Raw genomic sequence first — 22320 nt, 5'->3', positions numbered from 1 at the left:
CATCTGACTGGCAGCACTGTCAAGGAAGGGACTGGGAATTAGGAACGATGATGTCCTAGACTCTTTACATATGAACATGCTTTTGAAGTTACTCTATGAGGAGGGTTTGTGTTTATGAGGTGAATTAAGAGGACTAATTGTCATTTTGTTTTTTCAGCTTGTGGTTACTGGGATGAGAAACCACCCTATGAATTTGCCTGTGCAGCTGGCTGCAAGTGCCTGTGTGTTTAACTTAACCAAACAGGACCTTGCTTTAGGCATGCCTGTCCGGCTCCTCGCTGATGTGACCCATTTGCTGCTCAAGGCCATGGAACATTTTCCTAATCACCAGCAGGTAAGTGCCCTCGAATTCCCACTCAGGTGGTCCTGGGATCTCCTTTCCTGCCTCCTGCTTGCATATAGTTGAGTTTAATAAACCAGGTCTTTTGGCTGTTGTTTTGCTCTTTCAAGGCAGGATATCATGTAGCCCTAGTTCTTTAACTCCTGTCCTCTCAATCCATTTCCAGAGTCCTAAGATTAGGCATGTACCACCATGCCCAGAATTAAAATTTATAGAGGTTCTAGGCAATATATATATATATATATATATATATATATATATATATTTTTTTTTTTTTTTTTTTTTTTTGCCTTTTATCCTATTACTTGGAAGTCAGAGAAGCTGGTAGATTTCTATAAGTTTGAGGGTAGCCTGGTCTCAGAGCAGCCAGAGTTACATAGAGAAAACAAAAGCAAGAGCTGGAAAGATGGCTCAGTAGTTAAGAAAGAACACTGACTGTTCTTCCAGAGGTTCTGAGTTCAATTCCCAGCGACCACATGGTGGGCTCCCAACCATCTGTAATGGGACCTGATGCCCTCTTCTGGTGTCTGAAGATAGTGACAGTGTACTCACATATATAAAATCAATAAATAAATATAAAAAACAAAACAAACAGAACCAAAAACATGCTAATGTATTTCACAAAGGAAAACAAAAAAAATTCAGAATAAAAGATGAGGAAGTAAAGGTATGGAAAATATGTGCTAAAGGCTCAAACCCAGGGCCTTGCCAATGGTAGGCGTGCACTCTGACACTAAGCTGCAGCCTCAGCTGGGCTTCTCTAGGAGATAGAAAAACATGCTAAAACTGGTCAAGAGGTATAGCTCAGTTGGTAGAATGTTTGCCTAGAATACACAACACTCTGGGTTTAATTCCCAGCACCGAATAAAAATGGGTATGGTGGCACATCACTGTAATTTCAGCATTCGGGATGTTGGTGATAGGCACGTAGCTCTGTACATAGGCTATAAACCACACAAAACAGGGAATTGTATATTATACAAATTATATCTTGATAAATCAATCTGTAATACAGTTCAAAAGAACCTGTGTAAATACTATGCTAATTAAAAAAGTATAAATATTATGTAATATGACCAATTAGAAGCACCAAATATGTATCACTCTGGGGGTAGTCATACAACAGAGTACTTAAAAACAGTAACAAATGGCTGGGCATGGTTGATCACATCTTTAATCCCAGTGATTCCAGCAGGAGGAACAGGCAGGCAGATCTCTGTAAGTTCTAGAACAGCCAGGGCTACATAGTGAGACCCATTTCAAACCAAACACACATAGACACAGTAGTGAGAGAAGAGTCATTTACTATTAGGATTTTAAAAGCAGCTGTAGAGACGAAGATGGAGACGTCTGCCTGGTCTGGCCCTAGGTGGACCATGTGTATTCACAGCAAGTGGGGAGAAGTGACTTACATAGTCTGTAGTCTGTAAGGGAAGATGGGAAGTATAGTCTTTTAACAGGAAACTACCAATTACAGCTACTGTCCACAACCTTGATCAATCTCTGCAGAAGAAAACATACATGATTTCATGAATTCACTTGAGAAACTCAAAATTAGTCAGTATGTTAATTATTAGTATTTCTGTTGAGAAGGGGCCCAGATTGGCCTTAAACTTCTGATCTTTCTATCTTTTCTCAGTGTTGGGGTCATAGGCGGACATTTGTACCATACCCTGTTTTATCCAATGTCATTTAAACATAGAAATACATATGCTGGGTGATCTGCACACCTTTAATCCTAGCACTTGGGAGGTAGAAGCAGGGTCATCTCTAAGTTTCAGGCCAGACTGCTCTACAGAGAGAGTTCCAAAATAGTCAGGGAAATAGAACTGACTCCTGTGAGTTGTCCTCTGACTTTCACACATGACAGGCATGTGTGTACCTACACATATACAACCACCCCCAGTACCACCACAAAACAGAAAGGGAGGAAAAAAGGGCTAGTGACACATCTTAGCAGGAAAGGATGTTTACCCCCAAGGCTGACAGCCTGCGTTCAACCTCTAGGACCAATAGAGAGGAGGTGACTGATGACTCACGTCTGATCCCCACAGACACACAGACAGATGCATCAAGTATAATAATTTTTTCTAAGTTAGAGATTTTTTAATTACAAAATTTTTATATACAAATTATATATTGTATATATAATTTTTATATAAATATATAAATACAAAATTTTTAAATACAAAATTTATGCAGGCCGGATCTGGCGGTAAATTCCTATAACCCAAGCACTTAGGAGATAAAGCTGGAAGACCAGGATCCACAATCATCCTTGACTGAGTAGTGACTTCAAGCCACTCTAGGGCGATTGGTGTCTGTCAATTAAAGATTGAGAAGCACTACCCTGTAATATACATTTTCTAATTTTTGTGTTTATTCAATAACATTTGGAGATTGAGTGAAGTGCTGGCTGAATAATCATGAGGACCTGAGTTCTGATCTCCAGTACCTGTGCAAGAGCTGGGTGTGGGAACACACACCTGTAACTCCACTGCAGGGGCAGAGGCAGGGGCATCCTGGGAGCTCTTTGCATGGCTAGTCTAGCTGAATCTTGTATATTGGTTACTTTTCCATTCTGTGATACAATGTTCTGTGGAGAGCAACTGAAGGAAGAAGGCTTTACTTTGGCTTATACTTGTAGGTTGTAGTCCATTGTTGTGGGACTATTACAGCAGTAGGAGCAGAGGACTGAAGTCATAGTGCATCAGTAGTCAATAATAGTGGTTTCTAGTATTTAGCATACCTTTTCCATTTTATAAAGTCTAGATCTTAGTTTAGGGGATGGGACCACCCACAGTAGTGGACTCTTCTCACCTCAATTATCCTAATCAAGATAATCTTGCAGAGATGCTCAGAGGCCCATTCCTCACGTGATTCTAAATCTTATCAAATTAACAATTAACCATCATAGTAAGAGATAAGTGAGACATAGTAAGACTTTTTCTCAAAAAATAGTATGAAGAGTAATAGTGGACGGTGACCAGTGCAGCTCTGGCTTCCACATGCACGTACACATCATACCACGTACACTCCACAAATAGTTTTAACTTGCTGCTCTTTCAGAGGACCTAGATGAGTTCCTAGCATCTGCATAGCAGCCATCAATCAGTCACCTGTAACTCCAGCTTCAGGGGGAATCTGAGTCCTCTTCTGGTCTGTGCAGGCATTTGCATATACATAGTACACATTGGCATTTCAGAGTTTATTCTGCTTAACGGGTAAAGTCCATGCCAGTGTTCCCAAATCTTTTTAAAGATTTATTTATTTATTTATTATACACTGTAGCTGTCTTAAGGCACACCAGAAAAGGGGCATCAGATTCCATTACAGATGGTTGTGAGCCACCATGTGGCTGCTGGGATTTGAACTCAAGACCTCTGGAAGAGCAGTCAGTGCTCTTAACCACTGAGCAATCTCTCTAGCCCATATTCCCAAATCTTGTTCATCCTACACTCTGGTGACAAGCCACTTGGTCTTAGAATGACCTTCCTATTCCCATAATAGGTCCACTGCTTTTCTTAACCATTTTCAAGATGTTGGTTCCAACATAACCTGCTCTTTGGAATCTTGCCTTACACTAAGCTCTGAAGTCTGTTGTCTCTGCTTCCAGACATTTCAGATAGGGAGTGGTGCACTGCTGGGGCTCAAGAGAGGCGGGTAGGGCAGTTGAAAACCAGGCAGGCTTCTTGAGAGACATGCGTTCAAATGTGTGTGAGAAAGAGCTTACTTGGAGTGTTTGACTCACAAGCGAGTCCTGAGTTAAATATCTTGCACTTAGTGCATACACACCTTCCTCACATACATTCGAACATATTTTAAAAGATTTTTAAAAGACTGACTTTGGCTAAAAAATAACAATGATGTTCTATTCAGGTTATTTTTTTTTTTTTCCTCTTTCTCTCTTAAATCCTTTAGTTACAGAAGAATTGCCTCCTCTCACTTTGCAGTGACCGGATTCTTCAAGATGTTCCATTTAACAGGCAAGTAATAGCTTAACAACCCAAGTTCAGTCCTGAAGACTCACATGGTAGAAAGAGAAAGGTGACTCCCTCAAATTGTTCTCTAATGTCCACATGCATGCTTTGTGAGAGCATACTTGTCTGCACATTTAGATATCTGATTTTAAAGGGTCTTAACAGAACATGCTTAAAATAGTGATGTAGAAATACTAAAACCATTTCACTGTTGAAGATAAAATGCCAGTATTTCTACATTATGTATGTGTGTGTGCTCATGTGTGCGTGTTTGTGTGTGTATTGTTAATACGTGCTTGCACAACATGCATGTGTTATCAATGTGAAAACCAGAGGTTGACACTGGGTGTCTTCCTCAATCGCTCCTCACTTTATTTTTCTGAGACAGGGTCTCTCACTGAACTTGGAGTTCATGGAGTGGGCTAAACTGACTGGCCATCAAGTCCCAGGGATTCTCCTGTCTCTGCCTCCCCAGAGTTAAGATTGCAGGTATGCGCTGCCATGCCGAGAGCTCTTTTATGTGGGTGCTGGGGATTCGACTCAGGACCTTATGTTTGTACAGTGAGCGCTTTATCAGCTGAGCTTTCTAGCTTTCTTCTCAGCTCCCATGCTCCTGTGTCTCCATTGTTGCTCTCATTTTGATGAGTAGTGTGGTGCAGGCCTAGGATCTCAGTAGGAGAATCAGAAGGTCAAAGTCGGCCTGGAAATTTAGTGAGACTCTGTCGCAGAATAAAAACAAAGAGCCGGGTGTGGTAGCAAATGCCAGTAATCCCAGCACATGAAAGATGGAGGCGAGAAGATTAGCAGTTCAGTGCTATCTTTGGCTATATAGAGTTTGAGGACAGCCTGAGGTACATGAGAGTCTATCTCAAAGAAAAGAAAAAAGAAAAGACATAAATAAGGGTGGGCAAGATGGCTTTACTGGTAAAAGTTTCTGTAAAGGCCTGACTACTTGAGTTCAAACTCTAGAACCCACAGAGGAAGGAAAGAACTAATTCTAAGAAGTTGTCCTCTAATGGCCACAATATATATCATAGCATATGTACACATGCATACACATCATAGACAAACACACACTACTAGCAAGTAAAATAAAACTAATAAACAATATAAATAAGATAAAGGGCTAGAGATATAGCTCTGTGGTGGAGCATTGGCTTAGACAAGGTCCTGGGTCCAATCCCCAGCACGGGAAAGAAACCAAAAAAGCAACGTTTCCAAAACACTGACAGGTGATTTGTAGTCTCTTTCAATAAGAGGAAGTTTCCCTTTCCTTCACACATACTAAGTTGTACCACCGACCCTCATCTGGCTCCCTGAAATCATGCCTGGATCTCCAAGATTGAGGAAACCCTCTTGTGTTTTCAGGTTTGAAGCAGCCAAGCTTGTCATGCAGTGGCTTTGCAACCATGAAGATCAGAACATGCAAAGAATGGCAGTTGCTATCATTTCCATCCTGGCTGCCAAGGTACCTGAGGAAACTCATTACAGTTACTACTGCCCACATTGTGTGCCAGAAAAACTAGTACACCTCTTTGCTAGCCTCCCTGTTAACTGTGTTAAATGTTGCAGAATTGGAGGCTGATAAGCTGTTTCAGTCTTGCTGTGGAGGCTGTTATGGTGATCTGTAGTAAACTCACACCAGTTAATCCTTAGACATTTACTTTATCTTGTATTTACTTCCAGCTTTCTACAGAACAGACTGCACAGCTTGGTGCTGAGCTCTTCATTGTCAGGGTAAGTTTACTGTCCCTTGTTTTAGGCCACTACATAGTGTTTGTTTTTAATTTTTAAGTAAATTTGTTTATATATATATATGGGTGCTTTGCTTCCATGTATATCTGTGTAATGTATAGAAGTGGGTGGGTGCTTGTGGAGGTCAGAAAGCACACTGAATCCTAGGAGTAGAATTACAGATGGTTGTGAGCTGTCGTATGGGTGCTGACAGTTGAGCTCAGGTCCTCATGAAGAGCAGCCAGTGTTCTTAGTCACTGAGCCTTCTCTCCATCCCTGACATAAACTACCCTCCCCTCCCCTCCTCTCCTCCTGACCAGAAGTAACAGGGTATATCTTTTGTGAGTGGGTTTGGCTGTGAGTATGTTCCTGGGGTTCTAATCCAGGGAAGGCTTCACATGCTAAGTCAGCTTTCTACTTCAGAACTACCCCTATCTCTATATATTTTAATTAGTTTACTTTTTCTCCTTGTTTGTGTGCTTTATGTGCACGAGTGTTTTGTCTGTGTGTACATTTGCTTGCCAGAAGAGGGCACCAGATCCTAAGGGAGTACAGTTATAGATGGTTGTGAGCCACCACTGTGGGTGCTGAGAATTGGATTCAGGACCTCTAGAAGAGTAGCCAGTGCTCTTAACTACTCAGCCATCTCTCCAGCCCCTTCACTTTTTCTAAATGAAAGTATTCAACTTTTAATAAAATTTATTTGTGAGCTAGGGATTGGTGCATATGCCAGGCAGATGTTTCACCACTGACCCTTGTCCTTTTTTCCATTTTTATGTATTTATGTATTTAATATTTATGCATATGAGTCTTTTGTCCACATGTATGAATGTGTTCCATGGGAATGCCTGGTGCCTGCAGAGGTCAGCAGATGGCAGATTCTCTGAAATTGGAGTTATGGGTGGTTGTGAGCCACCATATGGATGCTAAAAGTCAAATCTAGGTCTTCTGCAAAAACAGCAAATACTCTAGCCATTGAACCATTTATCCAGGCCCAAATGTATATATATTTTAATGTATCTTTAGTCTTTGACAGCCATGAACTAGTAGTCAATCCTGTGCTCGGGAGGTAAGAGCACTTGCTGCTCTTACAGAGGATCTGGGTTCAGTTTCAAGCTACCACACTGAGTGGCCTATAGTCACCTCAGTTCTGCTCCCAGGGGGATTCATTTCTCTTCTAGCCTTCATTGGCAGCTACTCACACATGGTACACATTCATACACTCAGGAATACACTGTAAATAAAAATAAAAAGAGCCAATTTTGGAGCCAGGCATAGTGGTACATGTCTGTAATCCCAGTACCTGAGAAACAGAGTTTTTCTCTAGTTAAGGCCAGACGAGTCTACACAGTGAATTCTAGGCTAGCCAGGGCTACTTAATGAGACCTTGTCTAAAAACAGGTTGAGGGCTTTTAGGAACTATGTGGCTATCCCATTAATTTTGGCTGAAAGTACATTAAAATATTTTAAGAAAGTGGTCTACTTAATGTGTTTCTTGTAACCAGAGTTAATAGCAATGATGATAATAGCTCCTTGTGTTGTTTTGAGATTGAACCCAGAGCCTGATGCATGTTATTCTCAAGAGCTGGGAGTGAAAGCATGCCCTTTCTTGAAAACTGCATTTCTTAGGCTAGTTATGATAAATGTAGCTTATAAGAAGACACGGTCAAAGCCATTGTTAGTACTCAGTGTAGACTTTACTTCTGTTATCATTGTGTATGTCCCCAAGAGGGACTTGAAGCTGTGACAATTCTCCTGCCACAGAAGTGGTACAGGGTGAATTGCCATGCCTAGCCTTTTTCTTCTTTTCTTAAAGATAACTTGAAATTTGTTAGAATTAGTTCTCCTAATTCTTTTATCAAGTTGATAATGTTCAAATTACTTTATATTTCTTAGATTAAATTTACGTCCCTGGAAAATGACACAATAGGTATTATTTGCTGTACGATAATAAAGCTAGTTCTGTCTCCTTTCACTCCTTCTTTCTTTTTTATTTTGTTATGCTTTGCTTTTAGTTTTCCCAGAGAGGGTTTCTCTGTGTAGCCTTGGCTGTCCTGGAACTTGTTGTGTAGACCAGGTTGGCCTCCAACTCAAGAGATCCTCCTGCCTCTACCTCCCAAGCACTGGGATTAAAGGCATGTGCTACTGTGGGTCAGCTTTCGGAGGCCTCACAGAGATCTCTGATCTGGCTAGGGACGGGGCTTCAGGGCTGGGAAGGGAGACTGCTTCCCCTGCCTCTGCTGCTGGTACTGTCCTGCCTCATTTCCGCAGCTGCCACAGGACATCTGGCCAGGCTGAGCCAGTAGGAGACTGACTGTCCGGCAAGGGGTTCAGGGGAGCTTCTGGTAGCGATTTCGGGAGAACAGATCTGTTCTCCAAGTGGCGGTATTACACCTCTTATGACAGAAGGTCTCAGACAATGAAGTAATTCCTGCACACCTTTAATCTTTCTGGATAGGATTCTTATACACAGTTTTGGGATGGGTCAGGGTCTGACAATACTTTCTATTGGCTTGGCCTGAGAGTTTGGACATATCTTATCTAAATATCTGGGGGTGTGGTCCTGCCTCTATGTGACTGGTCTGTCTCAAGCCTAGGTCCTCAACTGTGGAGGTGAGGATGAACTTAGGGTGTTGCCCTATATGGCTAAATCTGTCTCAAACCTCTCCACATGGGGATGTGGAAGCTGTAGCTATGTGAGAGGGGCCTGAGCTCCTGGGAGATTAGGAAGCTTCCTACAGTCCCTTAGAGACCCCAGGGCTTCAAACTTTCTCAACCCAGAATCAAAATGCCTTTCATAGCCCACAGCCCCACATGTTACCACTGCCCTGCTCTCTCTTCCTTTTTTTAAGTCCCAGATTTTATTATAATGGTATGCTATGACTAATTAAGATACTTGGTTCAAAGTTCAACAGTAAAGGCAAATGCCACCAGACCTGATAACCTGAGTTTAATCCCTGAGACCTAATGTTAGAAGAAGAGAACCAATTTCTGCACGTTCTCTTCTGACCAAAGAAGCTTGGTGTTTCATACATTCATTTGTGTGTGTATGTGCACGTGTATGTTTATGTGTGGGTGTGTGTTCACACACACACACACACACACACACACACACACACACTCACACACACACGAAGGAATAAAAGGAAACAAGCAAGCAGAAGGCTGGAGATGTAGCTCAGTGAGTGAAGTGCATTGGCATCCTCAGCAGCACATAAAGCCTGCCTATGTGCCAGTACTTGTAGCTCTTCGGAGGTGGAAGCTGAAGGACAGATGTTCAAAGTCATCCTTGGTGTGTAGTGAGTTAGAGGTTGCATGAGACCCTACTCAGAGGGAGAAGCAAGAGAATAAAACAAGGACTCTCCTTATATAGAGTCCAGTTTGGTGCTTCATACAATGAACTAACAAGTAGTCTTTACAGAAAAACAAAAAGAAATATAGGGATGAATAGGAAGGAAAAATGTTGCTGGGAATTGAACTCAGGACCTCTGAAAGAGCAGTCAGTGCTCTTAACCACTGAGCCATCTCTCCAGCCCTGTTTGCTACTGTCTTAATGTCTCTGTTTTTGTGGTAAAACACCATGACCAAAATCAACTTGGAGAAGAAAGTTTATTTAATTTTACAGCTTGTAGTATTTCATCCAGGAAAGCCAGGGCCTGATGCAGAGGCCATGGAGGAATAGTTGGTCAGCCTGCTTTCTTATACATCTACCTGTTGAGTAGGAGCACTATCCACAGTGGGTCCTTTCACAGCAGTCTCTGATGGAGGAAATGCTACAGAACTGCCCACAGGCACATCTTGCAGAGGCATTTTCTCACTTGAGAGTCCTTCCAAAGTGACTGTAGCTTGTGTCAGGTCGACTAGCCCGGGGTTGTAATAGCAGTACTGCCTTAAGAAACAATACAAAACCAAACTGGGTGGGGCTAACAGATGGCTCAGAAAATAATGGTGCTCCTGCTAACCATGATGAGTTCTGTCCATAGGACCCCATCGTAGAAAGAAAACTAACTCTTGTAGATTGTTCTTAGACCTCTACATACCTTTGGCATGGATGTGATTCACATACACACTGGATATAAGTATAGTTTATGATTTTTTTGAACCATTGCAGGGAATGCTTTAAGCTAGAAAACTAGTCCCCATGGATTCATGATTATTGGTAATTTCAAATTAGAACAATTCAATAATGAAAATGGAATTCCTTTTTTTTCCCTCCTTTTAGCAACTTCTTCAAATAGTAAAGCAGAAGACTAACCAAAATTCTGTGGACACTACATTGAAATTTACTCTGAGTGCACTTTGGAACCTCACAGATGAATCCCCAACGACATGCAGACACTTCATTGAAAATCAAGGGTTGGAACTCTTCATGAGGGTTTTAGAGGTTAGAATGGAAATTTACCTAACAGTTTGGACAGTTTCTTTAAACATTTCTTTATTATATTTGATTCTTTACATAGTTACACATTTCTCTTTCTTTTGTAGTCTTTCCCAACTGAGTCATCCATTCAACAAAAAGTTCTAGGACTTTTGGTAAGATAAAAACTTTTCCTGATAAATTCCAAACTATAATTCTCTGTCTGAGTGTGTACATTAGAAGTTGTTGCTTGGGCCTTCAAGACTGCTCAGTTGTAGGGGTACTTCCTGCTCAGTTGTAGGGGTACTTCCTGCTCAGTTGTGGGGATACTTCCTGCTCAGTTGTAGGGATACTTCCTGCTCAGTTGTAGGGATACTTCCTGCTGAGCCTGATGATAGGAGTTGATCCTAGAAGCAACATGACAGAAGACAAGAACACACCTGCAAGATGTTCTGTGAGATTCACATAATCACACACACACATATACACACACCTGCAAGATACTCTATGACTCTGCATGTGAGATACACATAATCTCACACACACACACACACACACACACACACACACACACACCCTCACACCCTCAAGATATTCTAAGACTCTGCATGTGAGATACACATAATCACACACACACATATACACACACCTGCAAGATACTCTATGACTCTGCATGTGAGATACACATAATCACACACACACACACACACACACACACACACACCTGCAAGATACTCTATGACTCTGCATGTGAGATACACATAATCACACACACACACACACACACACACACCCTCAAGATATTCTATGACTCTGCATGTGAGATACACATAATCACACACAAACACATACACCTGCAAGATATTCTATGACTCTGCATGTAAGATACACAAAATTGCACACAAACACATACACACACCTGCAAGATATTCTATGACTCTGCATGTGAGATACACATAATCACACACACACACCCTCAAGATGTTCTGTGACTGTACATGTGAGATACACACACATATACACAAACACATACACACAGAGCTGCAAGATGTTCTGTGACTCTACATGTAAGATGCACACACACACACAAGAACACACCTACAAAATATTCTATGATTCTACATGTGAGATATAAACACACACACACACATGAACACACAAGATGTTCTTTGACTCTACATGTGAGATACATACAAGCACAAGCGTTATGTGCACGTGCACACACTCTCTCTAAATAGACGAATAAATGGGGATGTAGGTCAGTTGATAGAGTGCTTACCTAGCATGTATGAAACCTGGTTCCATCCTCTGCATCTTATAAAGTTGGGTGTTTCTATAAAATATAAAGGTGATATATATATATATATATATATATATATATATATGATAAAAATATAAAAGATAAAAATGAGATTATATATAATATATATATATATAATATTTTTATATATAAAAATCTCAGTACCCAGGAAGTGAAGGGTGGTACAGGAGAATCAGAAATTCAGAGCATCTTCTGATCCAAAGCCAAATTACAGAAAGAAAAAGCCAGGTATTAGAGGTGTGTGCCTTTAGAAGCAAGTGGATCTCCATGAATTCAAGGCCAGCTTAGTCTACAGATGAAGTTCCAGGACAGCCAGAGCTACACAGAGAAACCCTATCCCAAAAACAAACATAAAAAGATAAACCTGGTGTGATGGTATAAGTCTTTAATCTTGGCATTCAGGAATCAGAGGCAAGCACATCTCTGAGTTTGAGGCCAGCCTCGCCTACATAGTGAGTTCCAAAGCAGCCAGGACTACATAGCATCACCCTGTCTCAAACAAACAAACAAAATGGGACATGGCCTCACCCCTGTAATCCAAGGACTCAAAGTGTTGGGGTTGGAAGATGATAGTACAAGGTAAACATGGGCTACACCATTGTTCAAGTCTAGCCTAGACTACCTAGGAGGTCTCTGTTAAAAACAAGGAGGTGAAGATGTAACTCAGCTGATGAGTGTCTGCCTAACATGCATAAAGTCTATCTTTAACATGAGTGTTAATGAGTATAAAATGAGTGTGGCCAGGCAATAGTTACTCATGCTTTTTTTTTTTTTTTTTTTTTTTTTTGGTAAGAATTATCTATTTCATGTATATAAATACACTGTAGCTGTCCTCAGACACACCAGAAGAGGGCATCGGATCCCATTACAGATGGTTGTGAGCCACCATATGGTTGCTGGGAATTGAACTCAGGACCTCTGGAAGAACAGTCAGTGCTCTTAACCGCTGAGCCATCTTTCTAGTCCCATTACTTATACTTTTAATCCCAGAACTTGGGAAGCAGAGGCAGGCAAATCTCTGAGTTTGAGCCCAGCATAGTCTACAGAGCAAGTTTCAGGACAGCAAAGCCTACCTAGAGGAACCCTGTCTTTAAAAAACACAAAAAGAAAAAGAATTGTCTGGTAGCACATGATGCCAGCACTGGGGTGGATACAGGAAGATTAGACTTTCAGGTCTTTTGATGCATGATGATTTGTTCAATGATTAATAGTATTGGTTGCTCTTCCAGATATATCACAAGGATCTATAACTCTAGTCCTAGGGGAATCTGATGCCCTTTTCTGGCCTCTGTAGGCTCTCTCTACACAGCTGATGCATAGATATAGATTCAAGTATCACATTTATAAAAAGTCTCAAAAATCTCAAGAAAATGTTTTTAAAAGTGTCTATGGTGACAGCTAGTGGCAAGATGGTGTCAGGAACAGGAGTTGAGAATCCATATCTTGAATTGGAAGTGTGACACAGAAGGGGCACACTGGAATGATGCAAAGCTTTGCAACCTTACAGTGTGCTCCCAGTAACAAACTTCTCCAGCAAGGTACACTTCCTAAGTCTTCTGACAGCTTCATCAGTGTTCATCAAGTGTTCAAGCATCCAGGACTATGGGAGACCTTTGCCATTCAATCTACTGATTTCCCCTACTTTAATTGCCAACTGCCCAGCTTACATATGTTGTCAGAGAGCACTATTTGTGCTTGTGGAGTGGTGTCTGAGAACAGCTCTGGTTGCTGATTCCTTCGTAGAAGACTGACTGTATACCTTCTTTTTCTCTAGAACAATATAGCTGAAGTACAGGAGCTGCACTCTGAGCTAATGTGGAAGGATTTCATAGACCACATCAGCAGTCTCCTACACAGCGTTGAAGTAGAAGTCAGCTACTTTGCAGCTGGAATTATTGCCCACTTAATATCCAGAGGTGAACAAGCATGGACCTTGAGCCGAAGCCAGAGGAATTCTCTTCTTGATGATTTGGTAGAGTCATTTGGTGGTTTTTAGAATGATACAGGCTACATTTGTAATGGTTCAGTATGAAAGCTTCATAATGTAGTAATAGGTAAAACAAATCTTGTAACATATCCTGTGTCTTGTGTCTTCTAGCATTCAGCTATTTTGAAATGGCCAACTCCAGAGTGTGAGATGGTAGCATACAGGTAATTAGCATGACCCATGTCTTTATTATTCCTGTCCCCACCTTTTGTCTTTAATTTTTTGAGGTTTCACAGACTATAACTGTGGCAAATATAGTCAGCAAAATTTTCTTTCATTTTATAGGCTGTCCTTCACTCTGCTCATTGTTTCCTGGGCAGAAGCTTTTTTAAAAATTGTTTTGGGGTTGGGTATGGTGATGCTTGCCTTTAATCCAGCTGGAGACTGTCCTGGTCTACACAGCAAGTTCCAGGCCAGCCAGAGCTACACAGAGAGACCCTGTCATGGGGAAATGTTTTGTTTTTCGTTTTACATTTTATTGTGTGTATCACAGCACATGTATAGATGTCAAAGGACAACCACGTGGGTTTGGGGACAGACACACGTTATCAGGCTTGGTGTAACCACTCTATAGTAAGGCATTTCAAGGTCTCTGAGTTCATTCTTTTTCATGTGGATATCCAGTCTTCTCAGCACTATTTTTTTTTTTTTTTTTTTTTTTTTTTTTTTTGGAGACTTTTTTTTCCCCATTGTATGTGGTTTTGTTTCTTTTTCTTTTTTTAAAGATTTATGACTGTTCTGTCTGTATATACACCTGAATGCCACTGGAGGGCATCAGATCCCATTACAGATGGTTGTGAGCCACCATGTGGTTGCTTGGAAATGAACTCAGGACCTCTGGAAGAGCAGTGCTCGTAACTGCTGAGCCATCTCTCTAGTTCCCTTTAGTATTTGTCTTCGTTACCACTTTCAACAGTGGTGGCTATAGTTTTGTAGCTTTATTTCTGAATTCTTCTGTTTTATTTCATGGGCCTGCATGTATGGTTTTATGCCCATACTTGCTGTTCTGTTGTCTGGTACAGTATGAGACTGCTGTCCCTAGCATTGCTCCTTCTGCTTAGATTGCTTTGACATTCGGGATCTTTCTGTTTCTTTTTAAAAGTAGATTATTATTAGTGTGTGTTATATTAAAGTGTTTAGATTTTGCTACCCCGATTTAATAAGCTCTGGCCAACTATGAAACCAGCCCTGCTCAGGTTCCTTTGGAATACGTACACACACACACACACACACACACACACACACACAAACTTATTTTTCAACCTGCCTTAAGGTTCAATTGCTGGGCACTTCTAATCACCCTAAACCTGCCCTCAGCTTTGGTTGCTCAGTTACCTTCTCCTTGTTTAGCCCTTTAAATCTGCCTTCAGCTTAATTACGTTTCTAATCTCCCATCTGGAGAACTGGCCTATGGTTCACATGACTTTTCTCCCTCCAAAAGCAAGGCCAAAATCTCTCTCCTCCCCTATGTCTCTTAGCCTGCCTCTGGAGACCCGGAAGTCTTGCTTCTTTCCTTCAGCCCAGCAATTGGCTCCTGGCATCTTTATTGATCGATCACAAACCGACTGGGGAACAGGATCTTAGCATCAGAACCACCCTCTACACTATGTGTTGTCGCCCATGTGCCAGGACGTGCGTTAGATAGTCATGAGAGAGCCTTGGAAGTCCATTGTCTGCAGCTCAACTATCTCATCAGGCTTGGACTGTCAGTGTTCACCCTAGAGGTCAAATCGTAGAAATAACACTGAATCTCTAGGTGGCTTTCAGTGCTGTGACCATCTTCACAATATTAATTTCAGTCCATGAGCTTGCAAGTCGTCCATCTTTTAGTGTCTTTTTTCAGTTTCCCATGGTCTTCATCCTAGAAGTTTTTACTTCCCTGGCTAGGGTTATTTCTGGGTATTTATCCCCCCCCATTTTATTGGATATTCTCTATATTTACATTTCAAATGTTATGCCCCCCCAAACTCCCCTTCCTCCTTTCCCTCAACTTGCTTCCATGAAGGTACTCCCTCTCCCAGTCACTCTTTCCACCTCAGTGCCTTGGTTTGGTTTTTATTTGGTTTTGTTTGTTTGTTTGTTTTTCAAGACAGAGTTTCCCTATTTAGCCCTGTCTATCTTGGACTTCCTCTGTAGACCAGGCTGGCCTTGAACTCACCAAGATTCTCCTGCCTCAGCCTCCTGAGTGCTGGAATTGAAGGTGTGCACCGCCACCACCCAGCTTATGGGTCTGTTCTAGGTTTTCTGTGTCCCCTTGGCTTAATGTTAATAGCTCACTTAAATTTTTATTCATTTTTCAATTTCTGTAATATAATTTTTCAAAGTATTCTGTAACAAACCTCTGGACTTCATTGTAATTCGTTGTTACGCCCTTAACCTCTAATTGTATTAATTATGTCTCTTTGCTTTGGTTTGTTTAGCTGAGTGAACTGTCAACTTTATTTTTCTGGGGAGCAAGTCCTTATTTGATTGATTCTGTGCATTGTTTTTAGTCTTTGTGCTTAGCCCTGTTTATTGTTTCTTGTCACACACTGCTTTGGGGCTTGCCTGTTTTCCTAGGGCCATAGATCTTGGCCGTACGTAGCTCAGGCTGTGTTGTTTTAAGGAGCTCATAGCCCCAGTTGCCTTTGTGCATATGTGTTCCGTTGTTCTGTTTCCTGGCGAATGGCTCACCTTATTAATTTCCTTGGTGAATGGCTCACTCTATTAATATGTGGGAGCTTTTACTTCCTCTGCCTCCCCACCCCCTTTTAAGACAGGGACTCTCTACATCACCCTGGCATCCTGCAACGCACCCCATGTACCAGCTGACCTTAAACTCATAGCTCCATCTGCCTCTGCTCCCTATTAAAGGAGCACACCACCACACCTGGCTTCTTCTGACTAATATTAAAATGCATTTTTTTCTGATCTCTAAGTTGGGAAGACCAAAAGAGAAAAAGAAAAGCTTTTGAAAGATCCACACTCCCCTCTCTTAATACAATCTTTTAAATGTGTCTGGTGCACCGAGGTGCGTGTCAGTGATCATTCTGAAATGGGCGTGGCAGGGTGAAGGTGTGTTGCTCCTTCATGTCAGTCTGGAAATGGCGTTTTCTTCAAGTTGTAAGAATCACTGCCTAGACAATGATGCCTTGTATAAAATGTAACTTTGATTCTTTTAAACCTTTAGGTCCTTTAATCCATTCTTTCCACTACTTGGCTGTTTTACAACTCCTGGAGTCCAGCTGTGGGCAGTTTGGGCCATGCAACATGTCTGCAGCAAGAATCGTATGTACCAAAAACAGAACTGTGCTTCAAATTAAATTCTCCTTTACAGAAAGTCATTTTTTGGGGGTGAAAGATTGTTGATTTTTTTCTATGTGGTTATGGCAAGCTGGTATAGCACTAACTATGTAGCTCAGGCTGGCCATAAACTCTGCGGAGAGTTCATGGTACGGGTGTTTTCCCTGCATATATGTCTGTATTCCACTTACATGCTATCAAGTTCCCTGGAACTGGAACTAGAGACAGTTGGGAGCCACCGTGTATGGTGCTCTTTACTGCTCAACCATCTCCTCAGCCTCCAGAAAGCTTTTTATTTGTTTGTTTAGTTGGTTAGTTGGGTTTTTGTTAGTTTTTTGAAACAAGGTTTTTCTGTGTAGCTCTGGCTGTCTTGGAACTGGCTTTGTAGATCAGGCTGGCCACAGCCTCTGCCTTCCTGGTATTGGGACTAAAGGTGTGTGCCACATTGCCTGGCCAGAGGCTTCCTTTTTTTTCCATCCTTTTTCTGAGATAGGGTCTCACTGTGTAGCCCTGGCTGTCCTCAAGAGATTTTCTACTTTTGCCCCCACTCCCACCTCAAGTGCTGGAATTAAAGGCTTGTGCCACCACCATTTAGATCCAGAAAGTCATTTTTTAAGTACATATTACACTGTTTTGTGTTTTGTTTGAAATAGGTCTCACTGTGTAGATCAGGCTAGCCTTGAACTGACAGATCTACTTGCCTCTGCCTCCCAAATGCTAGGAGTAAAGGAGTGTGTGGTGACCCTATATTGATCTTTTTAGTATATGTGTATGTGGTGTCTGGCTTTGTGGGTGGCACATGTGTATACAGTGGAAGCCCAGAGGAGTCCACTGCCTTCTGCCTTCCTCTCACTGAACCAGGAGTTTGCTGTTTTGGGTAGGCTGGCTGTCAAGGGACTTCCTAAGACCTTCCTTTCTCTGTCTGGGTTACAGGCACAGATGGCCATGCCTTTTTATGTGGGTTCTAGGATTAGAATTCAGGCTCAACCCCTAAAACTCCTGTTCCAGAAAATTTGGTACCTTTTTCTGGGCTCTGGCATGCAATGGATACATAGACGTACATATATATATATAAAACCCATATACATAAAATAATTTTTAAAAAGATTCCTGAATCGAAGGGAATAAAGTGGCGATGATAAGAGACACCTGATTTGTGAGGTTTTGCTTTTGATTTGTGAGCAAATCCCACTTATGATGTGGATTTGCTTCATGTGTTTTTGTTTTAAGCTCTGAAGAACTTGTTTTGTTTGTGGGATACCTTTAAAACATTTTTCTTGTTTTTTTTCAGCTTCAAGGTACTGCAGCATGCTGATTGAGGAAGGGGGGCTGCAGCATTTGTACAGCATCAAGGAGCATGAGCAGACGGACCCCTATGTCCAGCAGATTGCTGTGGCCATTCTGGACAGTTTAGAGAAACACATTGTGCGCCATGGAAGGCCCCCTCCCTGTAAAAAGCAGCCCCAGGCCCGACTGAATTGATAGCCATAGATAGTTGGGTAACAGTGAGAAAATGAGAAGCATTTTTGTGGTTGGTTCATTTGGAATAACGTGCTCTCTGGTGTTTGGGGTGGGGTGGGGTGGGTGACGTCTGTGGTAAGAGTCCTGTGATCCATTTGGAATTGGTAATGTACAGTACTGCCCATGTGAACAGTCTGATTTGTTTTGTGATTTTTAACTTATGAGGCAAGAAAGGTCTTCCTTCAATATTGTCTCTTAGAAAATCTTTCAGTGTTTGAACTTAACCTGTGCTTGAAATTCTACAGTTCCGTGATAAGTTGCACGCACTCTTACGCAGACTTTCCTTGCAAGTGAGCAAGGCTGCTGACTTGATTTCAGCTCCACCTTGATGTAATTTTATACGGCTTCTGTACAAATGCCCCCAATGTCTGTGTATCTTTCACAAGATGCCCTTTTTTTGTGTGAGTGGAAGCTGTTGGGTTTCTAGAAGTTTCTTGCTGTCAGAAGCTTGAATGGCAATCAGAGGAATATAAAAGAAAGCAAGACTATGAAAGAAGGACAGTTGAAAAGGAATTAGAAATTGCTTTTCTGGTATAGCTCTGAAAATGGGAAAGGTTCTCCTGGTGTCTCTGCTAAGACAGGGGCAGAAGCTGTTCTCCATGGTGAAGACTGGACACACAGACCATTGCTACCCCTTTCCCAGCAGCATTCTTATTCATGGAATAGAGACTGTTCTTGGAGTTAATTTGCTTAGTTAAAATACAATTGACAACAGAAAATTTGTTACAAAAATTTAACCTTTAGTTGGGGTGTGGCTCAGTGGTAGCGTGTATATGAATTCAATACCCAGCACCACACACACAAAAAGTTAAATGTTTCTTCTGTTCAAATATGTATATCTGTCAGGCAAAATTGACTCATGCCTGCAATCTTACCACTCAGGAAACTGGGCAGGAGGAGTGCTGTGAGTTCGAGGCCAGACTGTGTTAGAGAATAACATGTAGTATAGCTTTATTATGTGTTCACCTTAGAAAAAGGTGCAGGAGAAGAATGGGCTGATGCTGAGCGGTTAACTGTCTTCGACTGGATAAAAGGAAATATTTTGATGGATTATTTTTTTAGGCAGCCTTTCCTTGAAGAAAATTGATATATGAAGAATTAGTTATCATCCTATGAACCCAGGAGGCAGCAAGTTACCAACAAAATTTTCACTATAATTTTAAGTTGGGAATAATTCAGACCTATAATCCAGTAATGACAAGGGTGAGACAGAAGGAATTACAGTTGGAAGTAAGCTAGGTCATAAAGTTGCAAGCCAGCCTGGGCTAGATGGGGAGACCCTTTCTCACAAAACAAAACAAGTTTTTTTTTTTTTAAGGGGGGGTCTTGGCGGTATTCGCCCTTAATTCAAAACACTAAGGAGCTGGTAGCTTTCAGGGTCAGCATGGATTAGAAAGATAGCAAGACCCTATCTCAAAACAAACAAGGACACTCACATCTTGTTTTGTAAATAGGCTTAATCTGAAATCTCTTCTGACCACATTTATACATGTCTAAAATGTTTTCAGTAGAGTTTTGAAGTAAGTCAGGAGCATTTCAGTTTAGAAAGGAGTTAGCTTGAGCCGAGCATCTGTGTGTACACTTGTACCCTAGTTCCTAGTGTGTGGAAAACAAAGGTGAGAGGATTATGAGTTCTGAGCCAGCCTGGACTACAAGAGTGACCAGCAATGTCACTGGTGGTATGCTTCTAACATGTTGACTCGTGTTTCATACTACAGCAATGTCACTGGTGTTATGCTTTTAACATGTTGACTTGCGTTTCATACTACAGCAATGTCACTTGTGGTATGCTTCTAACATGTTGACTCGTGTTTCATGCTACAGCAATGTCACTGGTGGTATGCTTCTAACATGTTTCATGCTATTGTCATACTCTTTGGACTTGAATGTCTCAGACTTCCTTCTTAGGGATAAATACTGAATCAAACTAAAAGAAAACAGGCATGTAGAATTATCAAAAAATCCATGCTAAACTATGTTTATTTCTTTTTTCATTGGTTCAAGGAATTTTGAGAGCTATAAGATACATTTTTGCCCGAGATGGTTGCTCCAATAAGATTGTCATTTTGAGGTTAACTCGAGCTACCTAGTGATGCTTGTCTCGGCAGCCTCCACCACAAAAAAAAAAAAAAAAAAAAAAAAAAAAAAGATGCATTTTTCATAGTTAAACACATTTCAGATAAAAGAAAATTTTTTCAAAGGAGTAGTTTTTGCTTTTTGTTGACATTTCCTCCTCAATTTTAATGTTTAAGACAATATTTTGACAATATGCTATAGTCTGCAATAACCAGCAAGCTGGTGGTGACCTGCTGAGCCTACATAGTACACTTAAGAAATATTTGAGAACTTTGGCTTCAAGTGTCACAGCAAAAGTACATGTTCTTAAAGGCTATTGCTAACCTTGCATTTACAAAGTTTCAGAAAAATACAGTCAAGTGTGGTGGTATACACCTGTAATCCCACTGCCAACAGCTACATAGCAAACTCAGAACCAGCACTAGTTGCCTGATATCTGCTCTGGAGAAGCAGAACAAGAGATAGTCAAAAGGCCTACAGAATGATTCCGAATAACCTGACACATGAAGGCTCAAAACCAATTTATATTTTCCAGGCTAGTCAGAGCTAAATTGCAAAAAAACCTTAAGAAACAAAAAGCACCCCCCTCCCCATGCTAAACTCAAAGTGACTGATTATATCCCAAGTAAATCAAGATGTTAGTGCCTCTGTTTTTTTATTTTTGTTTGTTGGGTTATGGTGTGTTTTTGTTTCGGAAATAGAGTCTCACTGAGTGTCAGCCCGGGGCTGTAGTCTATATTGATCTCGTTCAATTGGCAGCCCTGAGTAAGTGCTAGGATGCCAGGCTTGTGCTGCCACGGCTCCTGTGCTGGGATGGTTCTCTTGGTTTGATTTTGGGTTTTTTTTTTTTTTTTTTTTTTTTTTTTTTTTTGAGACAGGGTTTCTCTGTGTAGTCTTGGCTGTCCTGGAACTCCCTCTGTAAACTAGGCTAACCTCAAACTCGCCTTTGTTTCTTTCCAGAGTGCTGGGATTAAATGTGTGCACCACCCACTGCCTGGCTCTGGGGTGGTTCTTAAAACCATCACGAAGTCAGAATTTTCAATAAAGTCCTGAACATAGCTAAAATGTAGTAAATACATATATGTGTGTGTGTTTATGAATTACAGATGTCCAGCCAGCTTCTACAAGTCTCTCATTTGTAATTGGTTGGTACTTCCAAAGCCATCCACCTTGTGGTGTGCTTTCAGGCATAGTTTAAACTAACCTGAATGACCCTGGTGAACTCCTCAGTATACTCACACAAGCCATTGGGTCAGGAATAGCAAGACTTGGATCTGCTGAAAGAAATCCATGCGCAAGGACCCAGGTTCAGTCCCCAGCACCCTCCCAGAAAGGGAACAGAATTATTAGGCTTTGTAAGACTGGAGTTGAATAAAGCAAAATATAGCAAATCGAAGCATCTGGGTTTTGTGTACTGAATATGTTTTGCCATGATTTTTGTACTCTGAAGTTTGTTTTCCTTCTGGGTTGAGAGTGCAATTCAGCTCAGTACTGGAGTGAGTCACCCTGAGTTCAACTCCTACTATCCGGGGGGGAAAAAAAAAGAGAAGATATTTAATGGTTTCTCTTTTTAAGTTATCAATAAATCCATAAATCAAGAAGTAATAGGGTGTGGACACAGTGGCTATTGATCTTACCTGAGGATTTTAAAACTCCTATCAGACCAGCAAGTTGCGGAGTTGATGGTAATTATTGTTAACCTGGGCAGGAAGGGTACTCTGG

The 22320-nt window shown here is 41.2% G+C and overlaps 1 protein-coding gene across 1 annotated transcript in view; it reads left to right on the top strand.

Moving 5' to 3' along the window:
* Positions 1-18552, top strand: part of ZYG11B (zyg-11 family member B, cell cycle regulator) — a 46130-nt gene extending 27578 nt beyond the window's left edge. Inside the window, exons 5-14 of the mRNA XM_080921737.1 lie at positions 158-334; positions 4262-4326; positions 5689-5788; positions 6007-6057; positions 10277-10438; positions 10540-10587; positions 13507-13704; positions 13831-13883; positions 16889-16986; positions 18293-18552. Of these exons, the coding sequence (XP_080777863.1) occupies positions 158-334; positions 4262-4326; positions 5689-5788; positions 6007-6057; positions 10277-10438; positions 10540-10587; positions 13507-13704; positions 13831-13883; positions 16889-16986; positions 18293-18483 (1143 nt within the window). The 3' untranslated portion in view covers positions 18484-18552. The remainder of the gene's footprint in view (positions 1-157; positions 335-4261; positions 4327-5688; positions 5789-6006; positions 6058-10276; positions 10439-10539; positions 10588-13506; positions 13705-13830; positions 13884-16888; positions 16987-18292) is intronic.
* The last annotated feature ends 3768 nt before the right edge of the window (positions 18553-22320 follow it).

The sequence above is a fragment of the Micromys minutus genome, assembly GCF_963924665.1.
Source record: "Micromys minutus genome assembly, chromosome: 9".
NCBI classification, from domain to species: Eukaryota; Metazoa; Chordata; class Mammalia; order Rodentia; family Muridae; genus Micromys; species Micromys minutus.
Note: the sequence above shows the minus strand (reverse complement) of the source record. Positions and strands in the feature narration are given on the sequence as shown.